At 56.4% G+C, this 23,948-nt stretch overlaps 6 protein-coding genes across 6 annotated transcripts; all 6 read right to left on the bottom strand.

Annotated features, from left to right (window-relative positions):
• Window positions 1–954: 954 nt before the first annotated feature.
• LMJF_12_0560 (conserved hypothetical protein) lies at window positions 955–5,064 on the bottom strand (the record flags this gene model as incomplete). Its single annotated transcript, XM_001681610.1, has 1 exon — window positions 955–5,064. The coding sequence occupies one exon, from the start codon at window positions 5,062–5,064 to the stop codon at window positions 955–957; it is 4,110 nt and encodes a 1,369-aa protein (XP_001681662.1).
• A 3,323-nt stretch (window positions 5,065–8,387) lies between these two features.
• On the bottom strand, window positions 8,388–9,887 carry LMJF_12_0550 (hypothetical protein; the record flags this gene model as incomplete). Its single annotated transcript, XM_001681609.1, has 1 exon — window positions 8,388–9,887. The coding sequence occupies one exon, from the start codon at window positions 9,885–9,887 to the stop codon at window positions 8,388–8,390; it is 1,500 nt and encodes a 499-aa protein (XP_001681661.1).
• Window positions 9,888–13,379: 3,492 nt separating this feature from the next.
• On the bottom strand, window positions 13,380–13,883 carry LMJF_12_0540 (conserved hypothetical protein; the record flags this gene model as incomplete). The annotated part of the gene is made up of 1 exon (XM_001681608.1): window positions 13,380–13,883. One exon carries the CDS (start codon window positions 13,881–13,883, stop codon window positions 13,380–13,382), a length of 504 nt encoding a protein of 167 aa, XP_001681660.1.
• Window positions 13,884–14,911: 1,028 nt separating this feature from the next.
• On the bottom strand, window positions 14,912–16,729 carry PGI (glucose-6-phosphate isomerase; the record flags this gene model as incomplete). Its single annotated transcript, XM_001681607.1, has 1 exon — window positions 14,912–16,729. The coding sequence occupies one exon, from the start codon at window positions 16,727–16,729 to the stop codon at window positions 14,912–14,914; it is 1,818 nt and encodes a 605-aa protein (XP_001681659.1).
• A 563-nt stretch (window positions 16,730–17,292) lies between these two features.
• LMJF_12_0520 (putative vacuolar ATP synthase subunit) lies at window positions 17,293–17,706 on the bottom strand (the record flags this gene model as incomplete). The annotated part of the gene is made up of 1 exon (XM_001681606.1): window positions 17,293–17,706. The coding sequence occupies one exon, from the start codon at window positions 17,704–17,706 to the stop codon at window positions 17,293–17,295; it is 414 nt and encodes a 137-aa protein (XP_001681658.1).
• Window positions 17,707–18,882: 1,176 nt separating this feature from the next.
• LMJF_12_0515 (hypothetical protein) lies at window positions 18,883–19,077 on the bottom strand (the record flags this gene model as incomplete). Its single annotated transcript, XM_003721739.1, has 1 exon — window positions 18,883–19,077. One exon carries the CDS (start codon window positions 19,075–19,077, stop codon window positions 18,883–18,885), a length of 195 nt encoding a protein of 64 aa, XP_003721787.1.
• Between the last annotated feature and the right edge of the window lie 4,871 nt (window positions 19,078–23,948).

Here is a 23,948-nt window from a genome sequence, read left to right as displayed (position 1 = left end):
ATAGGCCCGTGCAACCACCGCTCACCGAACTCTGTCGCGCCATGGCCATGTCCAGAAACTAGGCGAGCCAACGCCGTGTGGCGTCGTTCAGCCCATTGCCATTCCACTGCATGCAGCGCAGGCCAGGTCCAGGATTACGCTCGATAGCACCGCAGCGCAGCTAAAGCGGGAAAACAGTGGGTCGACGCCTGTGCTTGTTGTATCATCGACACAATTCGACGTGAGCTGGTAGAAGCGTCATCATGGCAGCAAGTATCTGTGGCATTGCACCAGCCCTGATGCCCCCGCCGACATCAAGGGACCGCAGCCAATACCCGGAGGGCAGGCTGCAGGCTGCTTGGCTTCCCCACAGGGAGAAGGGAGGGGCCGATGGACCCTGAGATATCACGAACGGAGGTGTGCAACCCCCCCCCCTCCTCCCTCCCTCTGTCATCTGGGGCATCGTGCAAAACCTAGAAAAGGGGGCAAAGAAGCCAGCGACAGGAAAGGAAGAAAAGGGAGGAGAAGCAGGAAAACGGCGGGACGGGGAGGGCAACGTGTTGCGACTCATCTGCCTGCGTTTTCGTGTGGCGTGCGGCGTGCAATGCGCCCGAGTCGATAGAACAGGCAAAAGGCATGAGTCTCCCCTTGCCAGTCGGCAGTACCCGGCTTGGTGTGTCGAACCGCCGTGGCTTTACCTGCGCCACTCTCGAAAGGCGTCTCCTGCGGCGCCAAAGCGTCCACCTACGCGAGTCACGTATAGATGTACACGAATGCGTGCGCAGATGGGGGGCTACGCTGAACCGCTTTGTCTCTTGTCCTTTTGTGTCCCTCTCTCTCGCTCTCGTGGTCGTGTATTCGCAGGTGCAGAGAGGCAGCTCACCACCACCACCACCAGGGTAACGGTCTCATCCCCGTAACACGACTTGAAAACCATGTTGTGCTCGACATTCACACGCACACTTTCTCATGGCCTCAAGGTGTACGCTGACTCGGCACGTTAAGAATTTTGCCGTCCGTCTTGAGACGGAAGGGGCTAGGCGGACGTGGTGATGCCACAGCTATGCCATTGGGCACACTGCGCGGCTGCAGGGCCGTCAGCGCCAGGGTTCGATTTCCCGAGGCCCAGCGGTATACAAAGTAGAGGTTCACGCGCGCGGCGCGCTGTAGAGCGATGGTGCACTCCTCCGGCGGGCACAAGTCGTATGCAACTCGCTCATACAAAGGGATGCATAAATAGTACAACTTCAGAAACTGCAAAGTGCGAGCGATGTTGTACAGTACCTCCCCGATGCCGACAGCTGGCTCCAGAGCCAGGCGGAGCTGCTGATATTGAGTCAGGTAGTAGATGGCCGCCGACACGCACGCCTCACGAGACCGAGTTCGCTTTCGGTGACTGCAGAATAGATAGGAGAGACCCACCATGAAGTTGAGCAGAATGTCTGACGGCCTCTCCCGTAGCGCCATCAGGTACAGATTCAGCACGCGTGTGTAGCTGCGCGTTTGGTGATATCGGTTGGCCAGCAGCACAAGTAGCGCAGGGTCATTGTAGCCGTCAGCAACGGCGCGGTACAGGATGGAGCTGCGATCGTAGCAGCGGTTCAGCACGCTGTGCATCAGCTCCACCACCTCATGGCGCTTGTCCTCGGCGGTGTCCTGCTGCAGGAGCCGGAGTCCTACCCGGTAGGCATCCTCGCTCTCACCCGCGGCGAGTGCGGCTCGCAGTACCGCCAGCCGCAGCGGCCGCTCGAGTCCGCTTCCCATCTGCCGCAGCCGGCGCTTCTGCGCAAAGTGAGTGAGTGCGACAAACGCGAACTCACGCGCCTCCGTGAACTGGCCCACCGCACTGTAGCACTCCACAACGGCAACGGCGAGGGCGATGAAACCCGCCTTTCCCAGTACAACCACAGCCTCACGGAGCGTCACCTTGTCCTCCAGCCCCGTGCCAGCCGGAAGCCCGGGAGCGGCACTGGCGTTGTGGTTCGCCTCCGCCAAGTCAGCCCATGGATTCTGGGCGCTGTCTTGCCCCTCCCCGCTCCGCACCCCGCCCCCGGGAGTGAAGCTAGAGGCAGCAAGAAAAAGTTGCGCCATAGCCGGGTCTTGGAACTGCTTGCTGACCTCCTCCAGCGAGGGCAGCTCATAGGATTCCGGCAATGCATCCACCGCGTCATCGTCGTGTTGCTCATCATCCCGCATCGGGCCTGCGGCCACTTCCCTCGCATTTCCAGACGACTCGGCCAGCTCCGCTTCCGCGCTCGCAATCGCCTCAGCCTCTATCAGGAACCCCTCCAACTCTGCCAGGTCCCTGTCCCGCTCCCCCACTATCGTGTTGTTGAAGCGGCCCACGGCTGCGCCGGCGCTCGCCTTTTTCGTCCTCTTCCCCACGCCCTTGCCCTCCATGTCTGATGATGTCTTCACCACCCCCGCTTCGGCAGCAGCTGTGTCGGTGACTCTTTCTCCGCCCCGGTAGCGCTTTACTGGGGGGCGAAGAGCGTCAGCGCGGCTTCGGTCCTTCTCACCGTCGCCGCCCTCCTCCTCCTTGATGGATTGCGTCGCACTGCTCTTTTCTGCCCCTGGCTTGGCCCTGCTCGGCGCCGGCTGGTCCTCCTCGGCCCCATCACCCTCGCCCCCCTCTTCAGCAGGCCAGAAGGCAGCCGGCTCCATGCTAATGATAGCCGCGCGCCGCTCCTCGGCCGTCTTGAGCCGAGTGGCGCCTGGCTCACCGTGCACAGTAGCATCGCCGCTTCGCTCACCGGCATCTCCGACAGGCCCTTCAGGCTTTTCATCGGTCGAGAGAGCATCGTCTGCAGCCCTCCTCTCGCCTCCAGGGCGGCGGCGCCGACGGTTGAAACGGAAAATCGTCGAGGTGTCCTTCAGCTGCTCCTCCTCCTCCCGTCGATCCCAGCCGGCGGCGAGCGACGCCGCCGCAGAGGCGCCGTAGACGGTTGTCGTTAGTGACTCCAGACCACGGCGAGCCAGCTGCTGCCGTGCGACGGAGGTGGACGCTTTGATAGACGCGGCTAGCGAAAAGGAGGTACGTGCCGCCACGTTGCTGCCGCCAGCCGAGGCACTGCCGCCCACCATTCCGGCCAGACTCGATGCAGGTATGATGGCCGAACTAGCACGCGTCATTGTCGGCAGGTAAAGAGAAGCCCCACTGCGACGCGACGACGTGCCAGGTGCAACAGATCGGGTGTCGCCGTCCTCCTCGCTGGACAGCAGCAGCTCGAAAATCGAAACGCCGAGGGCGATCGCCTCGACGTAGCGCTTTGCACGCTGAAACACGTGAACGAGGAACACACCGAGCTGAATGCGCTGGAGCGCTGGCTCGTGTTTCGACGGCGTCAACACCTCTACGGCGGCGGCGGTGTCTTTGCGCTGATAGAAGTAGTAGCGACCGAGCAGGAGACGTGCCTGCAGATGCGTGGGCTCTAGCTGCAGCACGCACTCAGCGTACTCCTTCGCTTCCTCGTACAGCTCCCTCGCGTACGCGCTTTGAGCCTGCCCTTGAAGGGCAGCGGCTAGCACCGTTTTGAGGTCTGCCTCCTCCGTCTTGAGTGCCTTTAACGCGTCTGTGGCCGCCTGCACCTGGTCCAACGGAGCTGTGTCCTGCATCAACGTCAGCTCCGCCTCCGCCACACCCACCTGCCTGCGAACACGGTCGTAGACGAACTGATGGTAGCGGGCCAGCGTCACGTACACCTGTGCCGCCTCTGCATGCATGCTCACCTTCTGCAGCGACATGGCCGCATCCAGCAAGACATCACCATAGTCCTCCATCGAGCAGTGCGCCACCAAGTGCTGAAAAACGTCGCGGCATGGCTGCTCATAGACGCCGCCAAGGAACGCGTAGGCCACGCCAAGCCGCACGAGGAGGTCCGGCGGAAGCTCTATCAGGTCGACATCAAGGCAGCCAGCCGCCATACGAAGCAGCTGTACTGTGTCGGAGAAGTTGCCCTGCTCGTTCAGCAGCTCGGCATGGACGTTGACAAGCGTGAGAAAGTTCTTCTGGTCCTGCGAGCTGCGCAGCTCTATTCGCTCCCCGTAAAGTTGATGGACCACGCCCCCGCGGTGCGCACCCGTGCTGCTAGCTGTATCCCCAGGGCGGAGGGACGACGGTGGATGTGAGAGAGGCGAGGCAGGTGAGATGAAGTCGTCAAACCTGAATTCGTCCAAGGAAGCCTCGGCAGGAGACAACGACATCGGCGCCGTTGGGGCAGTGAGGTCCGCTGTGACGGGCGCTGCTGCGCCGTCCTCGCCGGCGTCCATGCCAAAGAAGCGAACGCGTTTTGAGACGCGTTGTTCTGAGATCGACGAGTCCGGCGGGGGTGAGGACAGCTGCTGCTCCGTACCTGGAGTGGAAGACGACACTTGAGCAGTTGCCTCCGCCCCGTGCCCCATCGTCTCACCCGCCGTCGTTGTCGCTCCGGTCACCTCAGCCGTTGGCAGTAGTTGAAAAGCGTGCTTGACGCTGCTCTCGATCAGCCGCTGCAGTGACGCCCACTTGCCGAGCTGGAAGTACAAAGACGAGAGGAGGGCGAACACCTCAAAGTCGCGACAACGGCTGCTGTTCCACAACGGCACCAGCACGTTCGACGCTCTTCGAATCTCGCCCAGACCAATAAATAGATCTGCCAACTGCAGTTGCAGCGCACGGTACCGCTCCTGGTTCTTCTCCAGCGCCGACATCCGCTGCAGGCAAACCACAGATTTGTAGTAGAGCTGCTGTGTCATAAAATCGTGCAGCAACTCCTCCCATAGAACGATGTCGCGAGCCAAGAAGGCCTGAAGGAGCCGGAAGTCGCTGGCCTGGTCAAACTTTCCTTTCGACTCCGCAATCACCGCCAATAGAGCGAAGAGATGCGCGGTGGGTCGGATGCGGAGCGCTTGCACCGCCTCGTGCTCTGCTGCTTGTGAGTCACCTCGCAGGAACGAGTTTTGTGCGGCAGTGACGTGTGCCTCAAACGTCGAATGCAGCGCACTCGAAGAGAACTCGCTGCGCTGCCCCTCGCGCCGCCGCTTCACAGTCGCCGCGCTTCGCCCTGTCTCGGCGCCATTCGCACTTTCCTTTCGCTTCGGCGGCATCGATTTGCACCCCTACCCGCAGCCGTCCAGAGAGAAGAAAGGAAAAAAAGAAACGAAGAGGAGAGGGAGAGAGCCCCGAGATGGCAAAGGTATCAGCATACCACACACACACACACACAGAGAGAGAGAGAGAGACCTTTAGTGAGGGGGGGGGGGGGCCTTGGGACCACGTCTGTCGAACAGTGGCCTTCGTAGACTCGGCTGGGTGTGGGTTTTTCGAAGCGGAGCGAGGAAGCCCACACTGAAGGCAGAAAGACGTATGCTCTATGCCAGAAGCGTACCTTTTCGCGTGTTGCTCGCGTGTATGCGTTTGTGTATATGGGAGTATCTACGTGGATGAGTAGGCACCTGCGCCAAACCTACGCGCACGCCTTGCAGAAGGTGCGCTTGTGCTGCTGAACCAAGACATGGTGCGGCGACAGAGAAGTGTATGTGTGCGTGTGCGTGCAGTAGGAGAGAGTGAGCGGGAATGTAACCACCACACCAGTGAGACTGGTGCGTGCGTCATTGTGCGGTTGCGGCAGAAGCACTATCGACCTCCCAGCTTGATCCAGACCCGAATCACATTTCACGAAGCCGTCCGCAACTAAAGAGACAGAAAAAGAGGCGAGACCCGCACTCCTGCTTATATGAGGCGCGAGAAACCGCACCCATGCGCCAGCGCTTGCTCACCAGTCGCACGCACACAACTTCTGATCGGTGTGCTGTCGTCTTCCGCTCCATGCGCAAATGGTGGAGAGAGGCTCTCCTCCTCGTGGTGGTAGTGCATCGATTGAACGCCCTAAAGTCCAAAAAGATCATGTGCACCTCTTCTTTTTGGGGGAGGGGGGAGGGGTCTGTCTTGCGCGTGGCGAGTAGTTTCCCCCTTTTTTTTTCGCCGTTGGCCCTTTTACTGGCAAGACACGCACGCACGCACAGAGCGAGCGAACCCCCTCTTCCTTTGCGTCTTAAACAAGAGAAAGAACCGATACCCGCCACAGACGCGCAAACACATTCCGGTTTTCTTGGCGTTCACAGCCGAGACACGGAGCTGGGGCGGGTCTGTCGATAAACCACAACGCACAGGTCACACACGGCAGATGGGGGAAGCAACGAACAAAGAGAAGCACGCCTCATGGTTGATGCGACACTGCACCGTAGCAGCGACGCAACACGCTTCTCACGCCTCCCACCCCTCTCCCACTCGCCAGCCTGCACAAATACTGTGATCCCTTCACTGAGGTCAGCGAGGCACGCCACTGGCGACGCTTGACGGTCGCCTCACGTCTCATGAAAAACAGAGCCCAATCAGAGACGCGGCGTGGTTTTCTTTTCTTTGTGGTTCTGCCGCCAGCCGCCCGCAGTCCATGGTGCACATTACACAGTCCGCCATCTACACATGCACAGCTTCACGCCGAAACCCATCGATGTAGGACTATCACACTCACTTGCTCTGGCAAACCGATCGACTGACCTAGGCAGGTCGTTCTTTTCTAACAGACTTAGAAAATTGGAACACACGCCATGAAAACACCAGCGAACGTCGATTTCAGTGTTCACGGCACACACAACTCCTCAGCACGGCGCGCTGAAATGCTCCCTAAGCGGGGTGCGTGCATCCATACTTTTCAGATCTGCAGTCCTGCTGCGGTGTGTCTCCTCCCTTTCGGCCCGCAGAGATATACGCACTCAGACTGTAGCGTGCCCGTATGCGCACCTATCATTGCACAAACGAAGCTCATCCACATCCCTGATGCACATGCGCATGCACACAATGGGCAGGAAGCAACGACAAGACCATCTTCGACGACCTGTGTCATACCAAGACGGTCCTGCCCTTTTACATTTTGCCTGCGAGCTTCACGAAGAAGTGCAGAAGAATGATGGTCACTATAAAGGCGGCGCAACCAATGAGGAGCTGCATCGGCTGGATGGTGAAACCGGTGGGATCTAGGTCGTTCACCGGCTGGCGGGGGCCCACCTGGGAAACACGACGCTGAGTGGCGCGCATGATGACTGCCAGAAGTGAGAGCAACGATCTGAATAAAGGGAAAGGAGAAAGAAAATCAGGGAAGCTTAAACCAAGAGGGCGACAGCAGAATGTGAGACAATGTAGCTTAATGACACAGAGTGGAGCGAGAACTACACTGCCGCCAGTGGTACAGGCAGAGTTGAATAAATATGGGGTGAGGGGGAGATCGTGTGTAACAGAAGGGAATACGAGGTGAAAAAACAAGTGGAGAAGTTCGTTCCAGTGAAGAGGAGACGGCGAAGCGTCCATTGAAGTGACAGGTGCTCCGTGGGTTGGTGTTTTTTCGTTTTTTCTGCCAGCTTCCTTGTCCGGGAGAGACCGGGCACCGCCGGCGTACAGCGGACAGAGCTTACCTCCCCCCACTCACCCACCCACCCACCTCACCCCCCCCCACCTCTCACATGTGAAAACAAAAGAAATGAAAAAGGATGCCGACATGCCTTCAGGTAAGGGTGCCTGTCTCACCTATCGAGCGTGCACGCACAGGCACATGGCGACAAGGATGAGACAAACAGAGAAGAGCACCACAGCAGAAAGGAGCACGAATGAGCAAATTGAACATCGGCATCCTTCTAAGAGCGCGTGAAGTCACCGCTGTGTGCTGCGTACATGGTTTTACGTTTCCGTTGCCGTTTTGGTTGTCTTCTTTTGTTCTTGTTTTTTTTTGTTGTTGTTGTTGTTGTTTCAAATGCAGTCGTGCTCCACACATGCGTAAATCGGCGCGTTCTTTACGTTCACCTTGGAGTGCACCTCTTCCCTCTATGCGTGCGCCGTCCTTGTAATTTCAGCAGAAGGAAAGCCCCTCTGGGAACTTGATTGGGGAAAAAAGAGGCCGTCAGGACGATGGAGATGAGCTGCGTCACCACCACCCCTTGTTCGCAGCTTCCCGTAGGCCATTCGCCACCTCAACGTGTCTATTCTGAGGGCTGGGCGAGATGCGTTCAAGCCACGCTAACGCTCCGCCTATCATATGGATGGCGCAAGCGTATTTACGGTCGCGGGTCGCCCCCTCCCCCCCCCACGCAGCGCCAGCCAGGACCTGGCCGCCGAAATCAGCAGCGACACATTGCTCTGACCTCCTCATGCCTTAGGTGCTCAACCCTGCCACCACCAGCAGTGGCTCGGCACTGGCAAGGACAGCGAGGGGGGGGGCTGCTCGGCTTCCCCCCGACAGAGTGGGTGTACTGGACCCTGACACCATGCATTGAGGTCTGTGTCCCTCGTCGTCGGGATGGTCGTTTATGCTGCAGAAAAGATTACAACGGACTCATCCAGCGGCGGCAGGCACGGTGGTCGTCCTCTGTGCGGAGTCTCAGCTTTGTGTTGCTTCGTAGAGTCGTTTGTACTTGGTTCGCTCCTCTGCTATCAACGCCAGCTGTTGCTCCTTGTCAAGCAAAGCGCGAAGAAGTTCGTTGCATTGCCTCTCCGCAGCGCTAGACGCCATGGCGGCTGAAACGTCGCATGAAGTGGGCAGCTCATCTGACGTTGACAAAAGGCTATGATTAGTACACGTCACACCACCAGATGGCGGCGGCCGTGGAAAGGCGAACGGATCCGGCATGACTCGCAGCGGCTCAGCTGCCACCACGGCCTTCTCACAACCTACCAATGGTAGTCGACAACCGGCCTGCGTGCGACTTCCAACGGCGCTCGTGGTGTAGCGCCCTACACTACTCGGCAGCACACCAGGAGAGACTGAGCTGGTTGGGGGCGAAGGCTGCAGCCCCTGTTTTCCAGAATCATCCAAGAGTGCTGGGTTTCCGGATTCCAGAGCAGCGGCTGTTGTCGATGACTGCGTTCGTGACGACTCGGCAGATTTCCTAGTGGACATCTCTTGCCTTTCCGCGAGCGGCGGCCACACTACAACGACACCGCTTCCCAGAGCCTGCGCAACGCGCCCAGCTGGGGTGGTGCTTGGGGACAAGAAGCTCACCGCCGTTGAGTCGCTTTGACAGCTTATATCCGCACCAGGCGTACTGCTGCTGTCCTTCTCGTTCTCCTTGTCCGCCGCGCAAGCGCCGGTACCCCCCTCGTAGGGCGAAGCGGGCAAAGCAGCGCTGGCCTCCGACGTCATAGAACTGCGCAGCTTTCCGGCCTCAGACGGCGACGAGACACATGGAGGTGGCTTGTAGGGCGACGGAGGGCGATAAAGGCGTTGGGACGGCGATGACACATCAGAGGCCGAGTTCCCTGCATTGGGCTCGGCCTGGGAGTCGCTTGCGCAGTTACTGATGGTGGATACGCCTGGCAGCGCCCCACATGTACCGATGGCCCTTGCGCCTGCTACAAACGAGGAAGATGAGGGTGTCGAAGACATATACATTTGTCCACACACTTGCTTTCTCCACTTGAGCAATTCGACAGCGCGCGACTTCCATCGTGCTTTCGCCGCCAGCGCCTCCGTGAGCCGCGCGAGACACTCGGCATGAGCCGACTGCTCCTCCTGCAACGCGCGACGCAGCTCATCTAATGTAGCCTGACACGTGTCCCTACGATATTCTTCTGCAGCGTCCGTTGTGTTACGGTCTGGCCCCGCCGAAGTCTTCAGACACAATGCATCACTCGCCTCCGACTGTCGTAGCGCCGAAAGTCGTGCATTTGTCTGCTCCGTGAGCTCAGCCCGCACTTGCGCCTCCACGTCCTTCCCGCGCTGCGCGTGCTCCTGCTGAAATCGACAAAGCTGCGCTCTGGATAAAGCGCAGTCATCACGGAGCTGCGCGATTACAACTTCGTAGTTTTCCATCGTGGCGTAGCAGCGGCGCAGCTCTCTCTGCATGTGGATAAACTCACAGATGGATTGTTCGCTGTGCATGCAGTCCTTACTGTGGCAGTAAAGTGCAGTCGTCGCCCTCCTCGACAGCAGCGAGGCGGGATGAGCTTGCTCAGACAACGGCACAGTGCCGACATCTTGGCCTTCTCCTTTCCCACAGATTTCGCCTTCCACAGGCACACCGTTCACACCCGGCGTGCCTGTCGCGGGCCTGGATGCCGCGGAAGGCGCTACTGGGGCTGCGGCGTTTTTCGTTGAGCTCCATGATGACGCAGGTACAGCACCGGCTAGACAAACAGATGCCACCGGCACCTCCGCATCGGCGTTGTCGGCTCTCTTGCGCGAGAGACTAGAGGTAGATGGCGGGAGCTGCTGGGCCCGCGGCGGGGTAACTCGCGAATCATGCAGCACCGCCTCCCGTGCAACCACATCATCTTTGGGTGCCGCTGGCGCGGGGTGAGGTCTTGAAGGTGCCGCTGAGCGCGTGTGCAGAAGGCTGCGTCGGATGTTTAGCTGCTTCGTGGTCACGCCCGTCGCGAGAGGGTTACAAGTACTGGTTTGCAACGGCAGCGATGCGCTTCGGTGTAGTGCCAGCGGTGCAATGTCCGCGCGGGAGGTGCGGTATCGATGAAGCAACGGCGCCCCGCCCTTTGCGAAGCTCAGCGATACAGAAGCGGACTTGAGAGCAGCATTGCCCTCATGTAGCGTGGATGCCAGCGGCTGTGACGAAGAGCACCGCGCAAGCGAGCCGATAGCCAGCGTCCCTTGCGACGGGCTACGGCTCAGACCGGAAGGGCTCGGGGAGCTGCCTGCTCTTCCGGCCCGACAATGCGTGGAAGGAGACAGAGCCACTTCTGCCACGCGCTTGGTTGTCCCTGCAGCTGCCCCGCCGCTTGCCTCACATGGCGCTCGGCGCTTGTGTGTGCTTGTGGGGTAGTAGTTGAAGTCACCGTGCAGCGAGCGATACCCATGCGTTTCAGTGACTGGTGAAGGAGCTTCAGTCGACGTTAGCGCCGCGTCGGCGGAAAGAGCGGCGGCCATCAGTACAAGGGAGGGAGCTCACAGGATAAGGACAAGAAGACGCATGCGATGAGGTCATCTACGTGCATCAGGAAATGAATAGTATGTTCGAGGATCTATATAAAGGCATACGTGCGTTGATGCCGGCCCTGTGTGCTGTGCAGGAGAGCAAGTGGAAATCGTCTATGGAGGCTACAGCGCCACGTCGACAAGGAAGACCCCACGCCGGTGCCGGCCGTCGGCAGATGCACTGTACCGACTCGGAGTGAGAGGAGAAGAAATACGCTCCAATGAAGGGGCAGCACACAGAAGGGAAGGGCTGGGGGGGAGAAAGAAGAGAAGCAAGTAAACATGCCATGACGTGATGGCGAGTAACACCGGACGCTTTCAGTTTTATCCCATCCCGTGAAAGATAGTCGCGACTGCTGCCGGGAGAAGGAGCACCCCATCAGCATCCCTTTGTCATCCCATGGATGCTCTTCCGAGGTCAGCAGGCTTCGTCTCCCCCTGCGCGCTGAATCATCAGAGCAGCATCTCATTGCTTTTGTCGGAGGTGGTACTGTCACCCAAAGTCCGAAAGGCGCCCGTTTGAAACGTGGTGGGAGAGGGACAGCTGTTCTTTTGCGGTTCGGCAGGGTCGACATCCATTCCGCACTACAGAGCCACAGTAAAAAGACACAGCGAGTCGTCGCGAGACCGCACTCGGAAAACGAGAAAAGAGATACACACACACACACACACTACGCGCAGCACAGCAGAGCGCAGGTGAGCAAAACAGCTTACGACGCTTGGAGCACAAGCAACAGTTACGTTCTGTAGTGGCCTGTGTTCCCGAAAACGCATGCACACTCATGCACAGAGAGGGATGTGGGAGAGAGATGAAGCGGAAGGAAGGAGGAGAGAATCACAAGACGGCTAAGGTAATAAGTTGTTGCCTTTTTTGTTGTTCTTGTTGTTGTTTCGGCTCTCCAGCCCTTCTTGGATCCGTGGATGCTTGCCTCAGTCCTTGGATACGAAAAGAAAAAGGGAAAGCTACAAAAGCAGGACTTCAGGGATCAGCGCCGGCACGGAGAAAGCGAAAGTAGTGAATAGCAGAGGAAGGAGTGGGAGTAACATGAGCACGAGGAAAGTGATGGGAAACAAGAGAGACAAACAAAAAGAAAAAAAAAAAGAAACGTCTAAGGAGGAGGAGCCGGGAAGTGTGAAGTCGGGGCAATGACGGGGGAAAGAGACGAAGGGAAGGGATGTGCGGGAGGAGGCCCTCGTGGAACAAGTGGAAGAAAAGACCTTGGGGAGGTGACGGCTCTCTCCGTCCGCCTAGAATTAGGAAGAAGATACGGGAACAAGAATGCAAGACAGCACACGCTACTAAACCTTTTACACATCACGGCCTTCCAGCGTGGCTCCCTACGCCCGTCAGTAGTCCATGTGCGTCGGTCGCGTCTCAGTTGCCCCCTCGACTCCCCAGTGCCGTAGGCCCACTGACTCCTGTCTTCTAAGAGCTTCCCTTGCTCAGACAGACTGATGGGACACGTCGCAGAACGCCAGGCTCTTGGTAACCTTGCAGCCGCAGCGCTACGCTGTACCCGTCTCCTGTGCTGTGAACGTCATTGGCAGCGTTGTCGCAGCATGTTCCTTGTTGTACACGCTGTGAGAGCGGTCACAGGAGAGCTGTTTCTGACCGAGCCCACACGTGCACCACTGCTAGACCTTTCCAGGCTCGTGCTGAACGCTGCAAGGCGCCTTGTGTGGAAGCGCGACGTGGGGCGGCGATGCTGCAGGAAGCGGTGTCCGTCATATTAAGTGGTGCGAGAGAGAAAGATAAAGGGCAACTTTCAAGTAGAAAATGGGAGTGGAGAGCCTTTGACGGCGGGTGCGAGCGTGTGCGAAAACGAGGGCATGGGGCGATAGGGGAAGGTGTCTGCATGCGAATGTTGTAGCAGTACAGGTTGCCGAATCACCGATACGACGTTGTCGACAGTAGAAAAAGGACTGTTAACTCAGAGAAAGAATGAGAGGCGTAGAATTGAGGAAATACTCATGATTTGCAACCAGCTGTTCGCGCGTCGCACACACACGCGCGTGCACACCTTTAGTTACGCCACTGCCATGAGGACACACATAACGAGCGCAGAGCTCCCCACCCCACCCCTCACAGAGTGTGAGGGAGACGCCGGTAGCGTACTGGCATCGCAGAGACCAACACACCCGCGAGGGGCGATAGCAAAAAGGCAGCTGTCGCCCTGGCCTTTTCGCTAGATCGACTAAACTTGCGATGTGTGCCCAGACGTGCAAATATTCATGAAACAATCCAGCTGTAGCAAAAGAACACACACACGAGAGAGAACGCCAGAGAAGTGCGAGTTTTGCTCATGACAACACGTTCGTCTCTGTTGCTCGAACTGTTGGTGTCACGTAGGAAAAATAGCAAATGTGATGGGCGGAACGAGGGATGCTGCCGGGCAGCGGCGAGAGGCGTTTCGTTCATTTTCTCTCGTCAGCGCCGCCTCTCTGTCATCGATCGTAACGGGGGGGCAACTGCACCCATTTCATTTCATGCTTCGGTGAGCTGATTTGAGTTTTGCGGAAGCGCGCCACCGGACACTCCTCCTGCACACGCTTGCCGAGCTGCTCAATCTGCAGTGGTGTCGCCTTAGGAGCATCCACCGTGACGTTGATTCCACCCTCGGGTGTTTTTTCAAAGCGGATGTCACGCAGATCCACGCCCATCTCGCGTGCAATGTCGCGAGCGTGCGACTCGCTGCACCATTCGAGCGCCTTGTCAAAGAATCCGCCGAGTGGCCCGCCAGGCGGGAAATCGCTACCGCCACCGAACCCACCAAAGATGTTGCCGCCGTTACTACCAGAACTTCCGCCCTTGCGGCCAAAAAGACTGGCCCCACCGCTTCCGCTGCTGCCGCCCAACCCACCAGAGGCTCCGCCAGCGTCCTTCCAAAACCCCTTGGAGAAGCCCCTGGTGAAGCTGCTAAAGAAACAGCGAGTTGCCGTGCGCTGCATCGTTTGTGGCGGCGCTGCCGCACAGTAGTCGGTCTCTTCGCCGTCGCGGATGCCGTATGTCGGCACACAATGTAGTGCCCCAGCTCACTTGTACCTGCCTCTCCCCTAGGAGTTTATTGCGGCTTGAGAAGAAGTACTAGCTCCACACTCATCTCGATAAAATGGCGACACCATGAATGAAAAACAACGAAAAGTGGTGATTGTTTTCCCAAGCACCGCGTTGTTTATTATGCCATCACATAAGGAAAGGCAGTGGAGAAAGAGCGAGACTACCGGAAGCAGCCCTGCAGGGCACAGTTAACCGTGCAGAATGAGGAAGTAGCTAACACAATAACACCGAGGTGCTTCTCGACATCGAGGTGGCAGTCTGGGAAAGTTAAGACGTAGCGCGAAACAGATCCAGCGGTGTTGTAACGGTTTTTCACATTCTCCTTTTCCTTTGCACACTGCTTTCGTATTCTCAGAGCTTCATTTCCACAATTGTGAAAACGCTCCAGCAAACTGGAAGGAAGGCTGGGCTGCAGACACAATCCAGAAGGTAGTCGTTTCTTTTTTTTTCTTCAGACCACTCGAATAGCGAATGAAAAGAAGGGTCTCCTCTCATATGATCTGACGTCATGGCTACTGTTGTTCTCCTCGGAAGCCGTGCTTGAGACTTATAGTGTCCGCCCTGGAACGGGTTGTGTAGGAAAGCAAATTATACTTGAAGAGAAGCTGGGCTGTGTGTTTTGCCGTGGTTGCTGATTCAGCCTTTGAGGAGCTCAAGGGTTTCCAAATCCTGTGCTCGAAGGCCTCTTTTTCACAATAGAGTTACATAGCGTGAACCCATTGCCCACTTACAGTTCTTCAAGCAGTGTATAGTTTTTTGATATGCTGCTGTCCTCTCCCGTCCCCTGAGAGGCAATCACAGCAGACAGAGCAAACGCAACTCTTTCCCGATCATCGATACCTGTCGGTCGAATCGCCAACAAAGGAAGGAAAGAGAACACGCACTTCGAAGCTGTAAATAGTAGCGTCAAGAGACTCTTTCACAGATGTGCGCGCGTGTTGAACATGTTGATCAGGCCATTCGTAGAGCCGTCGTGATCGGAGACGATGTTGCCGGACTTGAGCTGCGGCAAAATAGACTTGGCAAGCACCTTACCAAGCTCCACACCCCACTGGTCATAGCTGTTGATGCCCCAGATCGCGCCCTGGACGAGAACCTTGTGCTCGTACATGGCGATGATGGCACCCAGCGCACGCGGAGTAAGAGCATTCACCAGGATCGAGTTGCTGGGGCGGTTGCCCGTAAAAGTTTTGTGCGGAATCATCCTCTCCATAGCCTCACCCGACATACCAGACTTGACCAGCTCCTGACGGACCTCCTCCGCGCTTTTTCCTACCATGAGCGCCTCCGTCTGCGCGAAAAAGTTGCTCATCAGGATCCGGTGGTGGTCACCCACACGGTTCTGTGTTTGGACGCAGCCAATGAAATCGCACGGGATGATCTTGGTCCCCTGGTGAATGAGCTGGTAGAATGCGTGTTGACCGTTTGTGCCGGCCTCACCGAAGATAATGGAGCCCGTCTGCACAGCCACTGCAGCAGACTTCTTGGTCACGCCCTTGCCGTTGCTCTCCATGTCGAGCTGCTGAAGGTAGGCCGGCAGACGCCAAAGGTACTGGTCGTACGGCAGCACCGCCTCTGTCTCCGCGCCGAAAAAGTTGTTGTACCAGATGCCGACCAACGCCAGCATCATCGGCAAGTTCTGCTCCGTCGGTGTAGACGCAAAGTGGTTATCCATCACGTGCGCGCCTGTCAGGAATTCCACAAAGTTGTCGTAGCCAATCGAAAGCATCACGGAGAGACCGATGGCGGACCACACAGAGTAGCGGCCACCGACCCAGTCCCAGAACACAAACATGTTGACGGTATCAATGCCAAACTCACGAACCTTTTCCGTGTTTGTCGATAGGGCAACAAAATGCTTTGCAACGGCGCCATCCGTCGAGATGTTGTGTGCTTTTAGGTAGTCCATGAGGGCGTTGCGTGCAGACATGGCATTCGTCAACGTTTCTTGCGTGGTGAACGTCTTGCTTGCAATGATGAAGATGGTCTCCTCCAGGTTCACCTGCTTCAGAACCTCAGCCATGTGTGTGCCATCGACGTTGGACACGAAAAAGCAGTGCATGTCGCGCTTGGAGAACGGCTTCAGTGCCTCGGTCACCATGACCGGGCCAAGGTCGCTGCCGCCAATGCCGATGTTGACTATGTTGGAAATGCTCTTGCCCGTCTGACCCTTCCACTCTCCGCTGCGGACCTTTTCGGTAAAGTTCTTCATTTGGGCAAGCACATTGTTCACATCGGTCATCACATCCTTCCCGTCAACGATAATTGGGCGGTTACTGCGGTTACGCAGCGCCACATGCAACACGGCGCGGTCTTCAGTAGAGTTCACCCGCTGCCCATCAAACATAGCCTTGGCAAATGCCCGCACTCCACGTTCCTCGGCCAGCGCAACCAACGCGTCCTTGATCTCGTCGTTGATATGCGACTTGGAATAGTCGAGGAAGAGGAAGTTGTCCTCGCTGTGCAGGCCAACCTCAATCGAGTACCGCCCAAAGCGCTGATGATCGCTCTCGAAATGCGAAAGGATGGACTCGTTGCCGTGCTTCTCGTACAGGGACTGCAAACGCTTCCACGCAGGCAAGCTCAACAGGCTGCTGTCTGTGGCTCCCAGCATCTTGGTCCTGCGTGCGACCTCATACGGGGCATTGAAAGTCGAAGTGGCCATGCTCGGGGCGCACCCATTGACTTCGGTGCTCTCCAGCACGTACTCCTTCAGCTTCGAAAGATAATCGCTCATCTTGAAAAGGGATTCAATCTGCAATGGAAAACTGTTGCTTCTTTTGTGTGTCAGTGTGTTTGTGTATGTAAGCGTGTTTTTAGCGTATAATACTGATAAAGCGGAGCTATAACAAATGAGCTGATGATCCTGTTGCTGAAAAATCTACCCAGAGCAGTTTGCGTGTGAAAATGACACTGGAAAGAAGGGATGTACAGAGGAGTAGCAGTGTGTGAGGTTAAAAAGATCAAAGTTTCGGAAGCATAAAGTACGGCAGGAGAGACGCGATACATGCATGCACGTACATCTATACGCCAAACTCTCTCGACTGCTTTGAAGAGAAAACAAGTGCTCAAAATCTCGAGCGAAAGACCAGCTATATATTTCTGAAAAGTAGTTTCTTCTCACACCTCTTGAAGAGCGAAGCCGGGCATTGCTTACTAACCATCCTAATAGTTGATAGCACCACCAAAAATACATGAAAACGCCTTGGTCGACAGCTTCCTCCTCCCAATGGACAAATAGAAAGAAGCACAAAGCAAAAAAGATTTACACACTGCCAATCCATCCGCGACGTATGTAAGCTACCGAATACCCAGCGCACGAGTGATCTTCTCCAGCACAAAATCTTTTTCGGCGTCATATTTTTGCCCCTTGCTCGGAATCTCCAAGATGCAAGGAATCACACTGTTGTGTTCCTCCAAAAGATGGCGAATATCGTTGGCTATGTGCTGGCAGATGATGATGATCCCAATATCCTTTCGTCGACACATCGTTGTAAACGCCTCTTCGATCTCCGACAGAGGCATCGATGGGGTCACAACATAGTAGTTTGGTGGAAGCTTGCTTTGCTGCCCTTCTTCTGGGTTCTCCCTTTGGTTAAGCATCACTCGGTTGTCGCCAACGCCGGCAAGAAGAAACCCGGTAACTGTGTCTTCGTCGCCGATGATGCCGACGATGCGCTGTTCACCGTTGCGGTAGCGGACAGAATTTGCCATGGTTGCTAAGATAGACTGTGTGGCGATAGCTTTGCTATTTGAAGTTTTAGTCGTGTGAGAACAGAAAATCAAAATACGATATGGTAGTAAGTGGGATTCGACGGTGTTGCGCAGTCACAAAAGCACGCGAGTTTAGCTGAGCGCGTGCTCTCACCATAAAGGACTGCTGCAACTCCCTACCGTCGCTGCTGCTTTTCTGTCAACGAGGGTCCATATACATTTATCTCTGATATTGTGTGAGGAAGCATGTATCAGCTTGCATCTACCATTTTTCTTGCAATCATCACAGAGGGATAACTATAAAGGCAGTGTTTCACGACTTCCAGTCCTCGTAGATAATACTCTTACTGTGGAGATCTGGAGACTCACTAGCGGCTTCAGCGACGAGCACGCCAAGGGTATTTTCCCCTTCTGCGTCGGCGTTTAAATACTTCCGCGCCAAATACTTCCGTAACAGCGTACTGTCAACTATGCATGCACCCTCACCAGTGACGCTGCTCCAAGCACTCTCCGCGCTTACGGGTTCCTCCACACATCTGGTAGGAGAGCTCTCCGCTGCGTCAGTCCTAGACTGCCCTCCAAATTTGATAATTGTGCGCCCCATCGATCTGTGGTAGATGCAATAATGAAGAAAAGGAAACAAGACGTGTGTAATCAATAGCTACTGTGTCAAGAAGAAAAAATCACGAGAGACCATAGATAGTCGTGTCGTTCTCACGCAACGCAGACACAGTTGCTGCAGCTGCTGTAGCCCGTGACTGCTATACGAAGAAAGCACTCCTGTGTTTTTTCTTTGGTTCCGATAGGCTGCTATTAAAGTCAAGCACATATCACTCAACTGCCGAAAGTACATGCATTAAAAAGCTTGCATTTCCATACCAGCAAAATGCAGCGCAAGGGTTACTCGCTATACTCATTAGCTGAACACTTGCTCACCTGTTCGCCAGTAGTCTGTCAAAAGGTACCTCAGAGCAAATGCTGAGACTACGCCTTGACCAGCATCCTACTTCAATCTACCCGAATCACTCTCTTTTCCTCAAGCTTTGCAAGTCCTCGATAAAAAATCAATCACACTTCAGCGGAATATTTTCTCTTCACGACCATCACTTTTCCTCACCCTTTCAGTGCGGGAGCAGTATGCGAAACTGTCCACGGGCTCCCAGGGCACGCAAAACCTCACACGCAAAGCTTTACAGCACACACGCCTTCAGCGCCGTTGCCAAAACTCTTCAACCTGTAATGTACAACCCCTTCTCCCCTTGCTTCAAGCTTGCTCCTTCTGCCATACAACATGAGTCGAGCTCCACGCTGCCCCGGCCTGTCACAGGCCCCCGCCGCGTCGTGCGAAGCAGCGGTAGACACGCGTTGCATCAACGTTGACTCAGTCACCTGATCACGGCCCCTACCTCGAACTCCGCACAGACACCCTTGCTTCGCAGGTCGCCCCACAGCAGCTCACATTATGCCGGTCGCCATCCGGTGCGTCCCGTCACAGCGGCACCCAGCGTTCCCACGCCAATGGGCACCCGGAGCAGGGGTGAGGTGCGTTCGAGTCACGCTGACGCTCCACCTATCATATGGATGGCGCAAGCGCGTTCACCGTTGCAAGTCGCCCCCGCGCGGCACCCAAACGCAACCAGTTCAGCCAGCTGGCAAACACGCGCCATAATGCCGCCCTGTATTATAAAGGGGGGGGTCATGAAGCCTTAAAAAAAAAGCTGAAATGCAGGGCCCCGTTTTGAAATGCGATAAACCCCAGCTTTCGCTTCGCTGCCAGCCGAAAAAAAATCGCGCTGAAGTTCCAGATATCACTGATCCCCGATGGCTGTCACCAAGCCATCGCCACCCCCGCTGAGAATCTAGGAAAGACACAGGGCCTTCAATCGTCAAGAAACCAACTTAAAATACACAAAGGATTCTAAAACAATGGAATAAAGCTGTTTCAGAATAACGATGGGAGTTTACGAGCTCGACCCTCTCCTCCTCCACCAGGTCTTGGGCAGAGAAAGGGCAAGCAGTCCCTAAAAGCGCCGCCTACTTTGCACTTCCTTTCGAATTCTTCCACCAAAAGCCAAAGCCAAGGATCAGGAAAGACTTGAACGCAAAAAAATGTACTTTCGAAGCAGCATCTTAGCGGAAGGTCCGGGCTTTCCGAATTTGGCCAAAGGACACCGACCCCACGCTTTTCGCAAAGCCGGGCACCACACAGCTTTTGCACTTCGTGTGAGCCTGCCAAATGTCTTCTCCAAAGCCCACAAAACAGCGCCTCAACAATCCAGCAAAAGAGAACCTTGAAAGTTTTTTCTGCGCAGTTTTTGGTGCCGGGGGTGGGGGGCTGCACCCCGCCGCCCATGTGGCGGCGGCCTTTCCGACACCAAGACCCCGCAGTTTCAGCAACTTACCCCAAAATGTGTATCTGTAAAGCGCTTTCTTTGGAGTCCAAGTCTGTCTCTGAGGCTAAAACAGCATGAAAAGGAAGGACCCCAGGCCCCCAAGCCGGGCTTTTCATTTGCCCGACCACCCCCGGCTTACCCTGGACCCCGCTTAAAAAGTACCGGGAAAGAAATTCAGGAATCAAGAAAAGAAAACCCTAGAGACGTAGAAATGTCATTGGTAGTTGTGCTTGGGGGCCGTTGCCTCTGGGTCCCAAAAAACAATAGGGTTCTCGCACCCGCACTCTTTTTGGAGAACTGATTCAAACAACTGGCGGCTGGCCGCGGCGGCCACAAACTTATCATCGTGCGAAGCGGGTGGCCAAACAAAAAAAAAACGCAGCTTCCCAAAACCACACAATTCATAGAGCAAAAAATGAAAAAAAAACTTTAAAAAACACGGAACTTGACTAGTATGGGGCACCCTCGTTTCCTAGCCCCGGGCGTTTTATCCCACCCCGGGGCGCCCCGGACCCCACGGCGCCACCGGCGAACCCCAAAGCCAGCCCCTTAGCAGCCCCCCCCCCCAGTTACCATGAAAAATTGGGGAACGCAACGCACATTTGGTTTTTAAAATTTAAAAAGCAGCCTACACAAGGAAATCCGCGCAGCACTCTCAGATTCGTTTGCCACCTTGCCATTTCTTGCCGTTACACATTTCAGGAACAGGGCCTGCTTTTTTTTTTCATCTTTCCACGCCTTTGCCCAAAACACGCGTCCAGACCCACGCCGGGGCCGATATCTAACCCCCCCCCCCGGCTCGAAAATTGGCCACCCCCAATGACCAAACAAATGGCAGGCGAAAAAATCAATTTATGAAAAAAACAATCTGCGCTTTGACATCGGGGGCCGAGCGGCCAAGCGAGGCCGCCGCGGTTTCTTAAACGCCACCCCCGCCAGCCGCTCTGTTCACCCCTTCAAAAACCGATCTCCTTTAGCCGCCTCCTAGCATATTTTCCGGCGAGTGCCACGCCTTAAGCAAGACACCAAGAATGCAGCGCCAAACCAAGGCCCCGGGATGGCGTGAAAGAACCATCGGCCGGCTTAGGCGGAGGCAGGTGGCGCCAAATATTTCTCTCTCCCTGAAAGCGCGCTTGAAAAGAAACAAGGCCCCATCGCTAAATCAATTTAGAAGGATTGCCAAAAAGAAAAAGGCACGAATCAGCAGATATCCACAAAAACCACGAGCCCTGTGGAAACCCAAAAGCCCGCAAGGGATGCGGGGCGGAAAGCGCACCCAAAACATCCCCCACGAGGCCACAAAACAGACCCGACAACAGGCACCCCCAAGGACATGGAAAAGGAACCGTATAAAATCAACAACCAAAGCCCATACTTTTCCACTTAGAAAAGCCAAAATCCGGCCGCTGCAAATTCTGAAAATAAGTCCTCTGGGCGCTGCTCTTAAAAAAGCGCCCTGGGGGTCTCCCGGGCGCGGTCCTCTTTTTTTGCGTTCGGCCATGGGCGTGTTGGGCCGGCCTTTAGGGACGGGCGGGGTTTTGCCGAGCCCCCACCCCGCACCCGGGCAACCCACCACCCCCGCGAACCCTTCCCCAGACGGCAAAGTAACGCCGCCGCCACCCAACCGGTGAGGGCGGGGTCCAGTTTTTTGAAAGACGCGCCGGCAGGGGCTCGCGTGGCACACGGCCGCTTTTTTTTTTCCTTCCACTTTTTGTGAAAATGCCCCAAGCCCTTTATATTGATTACGTTGGGTTGGTAGGGGGTGCGTTTGTGTGTTTCGCTGCGGGCGCTTTGGTCCTTGGCGGTTCGGCCTGGGGTGTGTAACGGCCGAGCCTGGAAACGGGGAGGGGGTGCCTGCGGGACATTGAAAGCAGAGGGCCGCCGCGGTCTGCGTCGCCTCTTCGTAAAAGGGGGCCCTTGAACAGCCCCTGGGGTGTGCATGCCCGGGCGGCGGCCCCACAAGCCAACGGAAAGAACTTACGGCAGCCGCGCGGTCATTTTGGAGATGGGAGATTGCCACAGCGGCGTGGCCGCAACGACCGAAGCCCCACCGCACCCCCCTTGCCTTCAAGAAGCAAAACCCACAAGCGAGGCGCCAACACCGGAGGGCTTTTCCACCCCCCCCCCCGTTTTCTTTATGTCTGCATGCGACAGCTTTCTCCGTTCAGCGCTAAGGTGGTTTTCCAGAAACACCTTCCGCACCTCCTAGGGGACAAGCTCATCGAAAGATTGCTACCCCAGTATTTTTTTTTCAAAAATAGAGGCCAAAAGCGGTGATCTTTTGACGCAAAGTCTTTAATAAATACCGTGGGCTTTCTTCATTGCTGTGATAAGCTCGCATGGTGGAACCCTTAAATGAACACCCCTGCCGCGCACCGCCTTGCCCGATGGCACCCCAACGGTCCTGACAGCAGTCGCGGGAAGAAACGTAGTTGCAGCCACCCGAAATTTTTTGGTTGCAGAGGAAGAAAACAAACAAAAAAGGGCCTTTCGCAAAGCTCTTCCCCCCCCCCCCTTTGCAACCCGTATTTTCCCTTTCGGTTGGCAGCGTCACCGCTAACAGGGGCACCTGCCAAAAATACCCGCTTAAAAAGACCCACTGGCTCTGTTTTCCCCCAGCTACTTTGACCGAATGGGCGCCGCCAGCCTGCCACCTTTGCAATTTCACAACAAACCGCTGATACGGTTAAAAAAAGGCGGTGGTGGGGGAGCTCCGCCTGTAAAGGCTAGATTTCTAACGCGCACCCGTAGGCTTTTCTGCATTGCACCGTTCTCATTTATCACCCTATACTACACCACCTAGCGTTAACATGGTGCTTTCTAAAAAATTCCGGTGGCCCTTTAAAGGGCTTCCCAAATTCCGCCTTTGGGCCTCACAAAAGTCCGTCTATGCGGGGAAAACAAAAAACCCTCTCCGTTGGACCCCTTCCCCGCCCGCAAATCCACCACCGCCGCACTCCCGCACAAGCGTACCATTTCACCGCCGCACAACATCCTTCGACCATCTTCGCGCCTTAAAAAAAGTGATCTGGTCGCGGAGTTGGGCAAAGGCGCTTCTCTGGCTTCCGCCGGCGTGTGCGACATCAGCGATTCCGGGGGAGCCACGGAGCCCACAAACCTGCCCCATGTGCAGCGGTTTCCCGCGCTTCAACGGGCACGCCCCCTTGCTGGCTACGAGCGGGTTTCTCCAGAGGAAGAAGCGCTGGCGGCGTGCAGGCGGCCAGTCCGCCGTTTTGGGAAGCTCCTCTACTCGCTGCGGAAAGGTGGCGCAGTGCGCGCCGCCATAAAATCAAGAGGGGCCGCAACACTGCACAACAATGCCGCGCCCATGGGGGCGGCGACGGGGGGCCGCGGTCCCCTTTCTTGCCGCCACTGCGCTGGGTGTGGTGGGGTGTGGCTGGGGCTTGGCCGGCTGCAAAGACAGCTGGGTGAACAAAGTCCCCCAAAAGTGGTGTGTGGCTGCTGTCGCGGGCGCGCTCTCCCTCCTCGCGGCGCTCGGTGGGGGCCGTGCGGGTGCGTGGGGGGCGGCGCATTGCGACATATCTGGGCACGAATGCTGGCGCTACCAGCTCGTCGCGTTCGCCTGTCATTTGGGTCTGTTTTTGTCCATTGTGCACCGGAACGCGGCGGCGAAGCATGCAAGTTTGCAAAATCGACATTGCCAGGGTTGCCGACGCCAGCTGCATGGATGACGGACGCGGTCACAGGTCTCAGAAGCCAGACCGACAGCCCGCAAAACCGCGCTGCGCGGCGCGACGTGCCACGACAAGAGCTTCTTCACGGCAGCTGTCGCACACCAGAGGGGGGGGGGTAAGGCCGCTGAAGCTACAGGTCGGTGGGGGACCCTCC

Source organism: Leishmania major, chromosome 12 (genome assembly GCF_000002725.2).
Source record: "Leishmania major strain Friedlin complete genome, chromosome 12".
In the NCBI taxonomy this organism is placed as follows: domain Eukaryota; phylum Euglenozoa; class Kinetoplastea; order Trypanosomatida; family Trypanosomatidae; genus Leishmania; species Leishmania major.
Note: the sequence above shows the minus strand (reverse complement) of the source record. Positions and strands in the feature narration are given on the sequence as shown.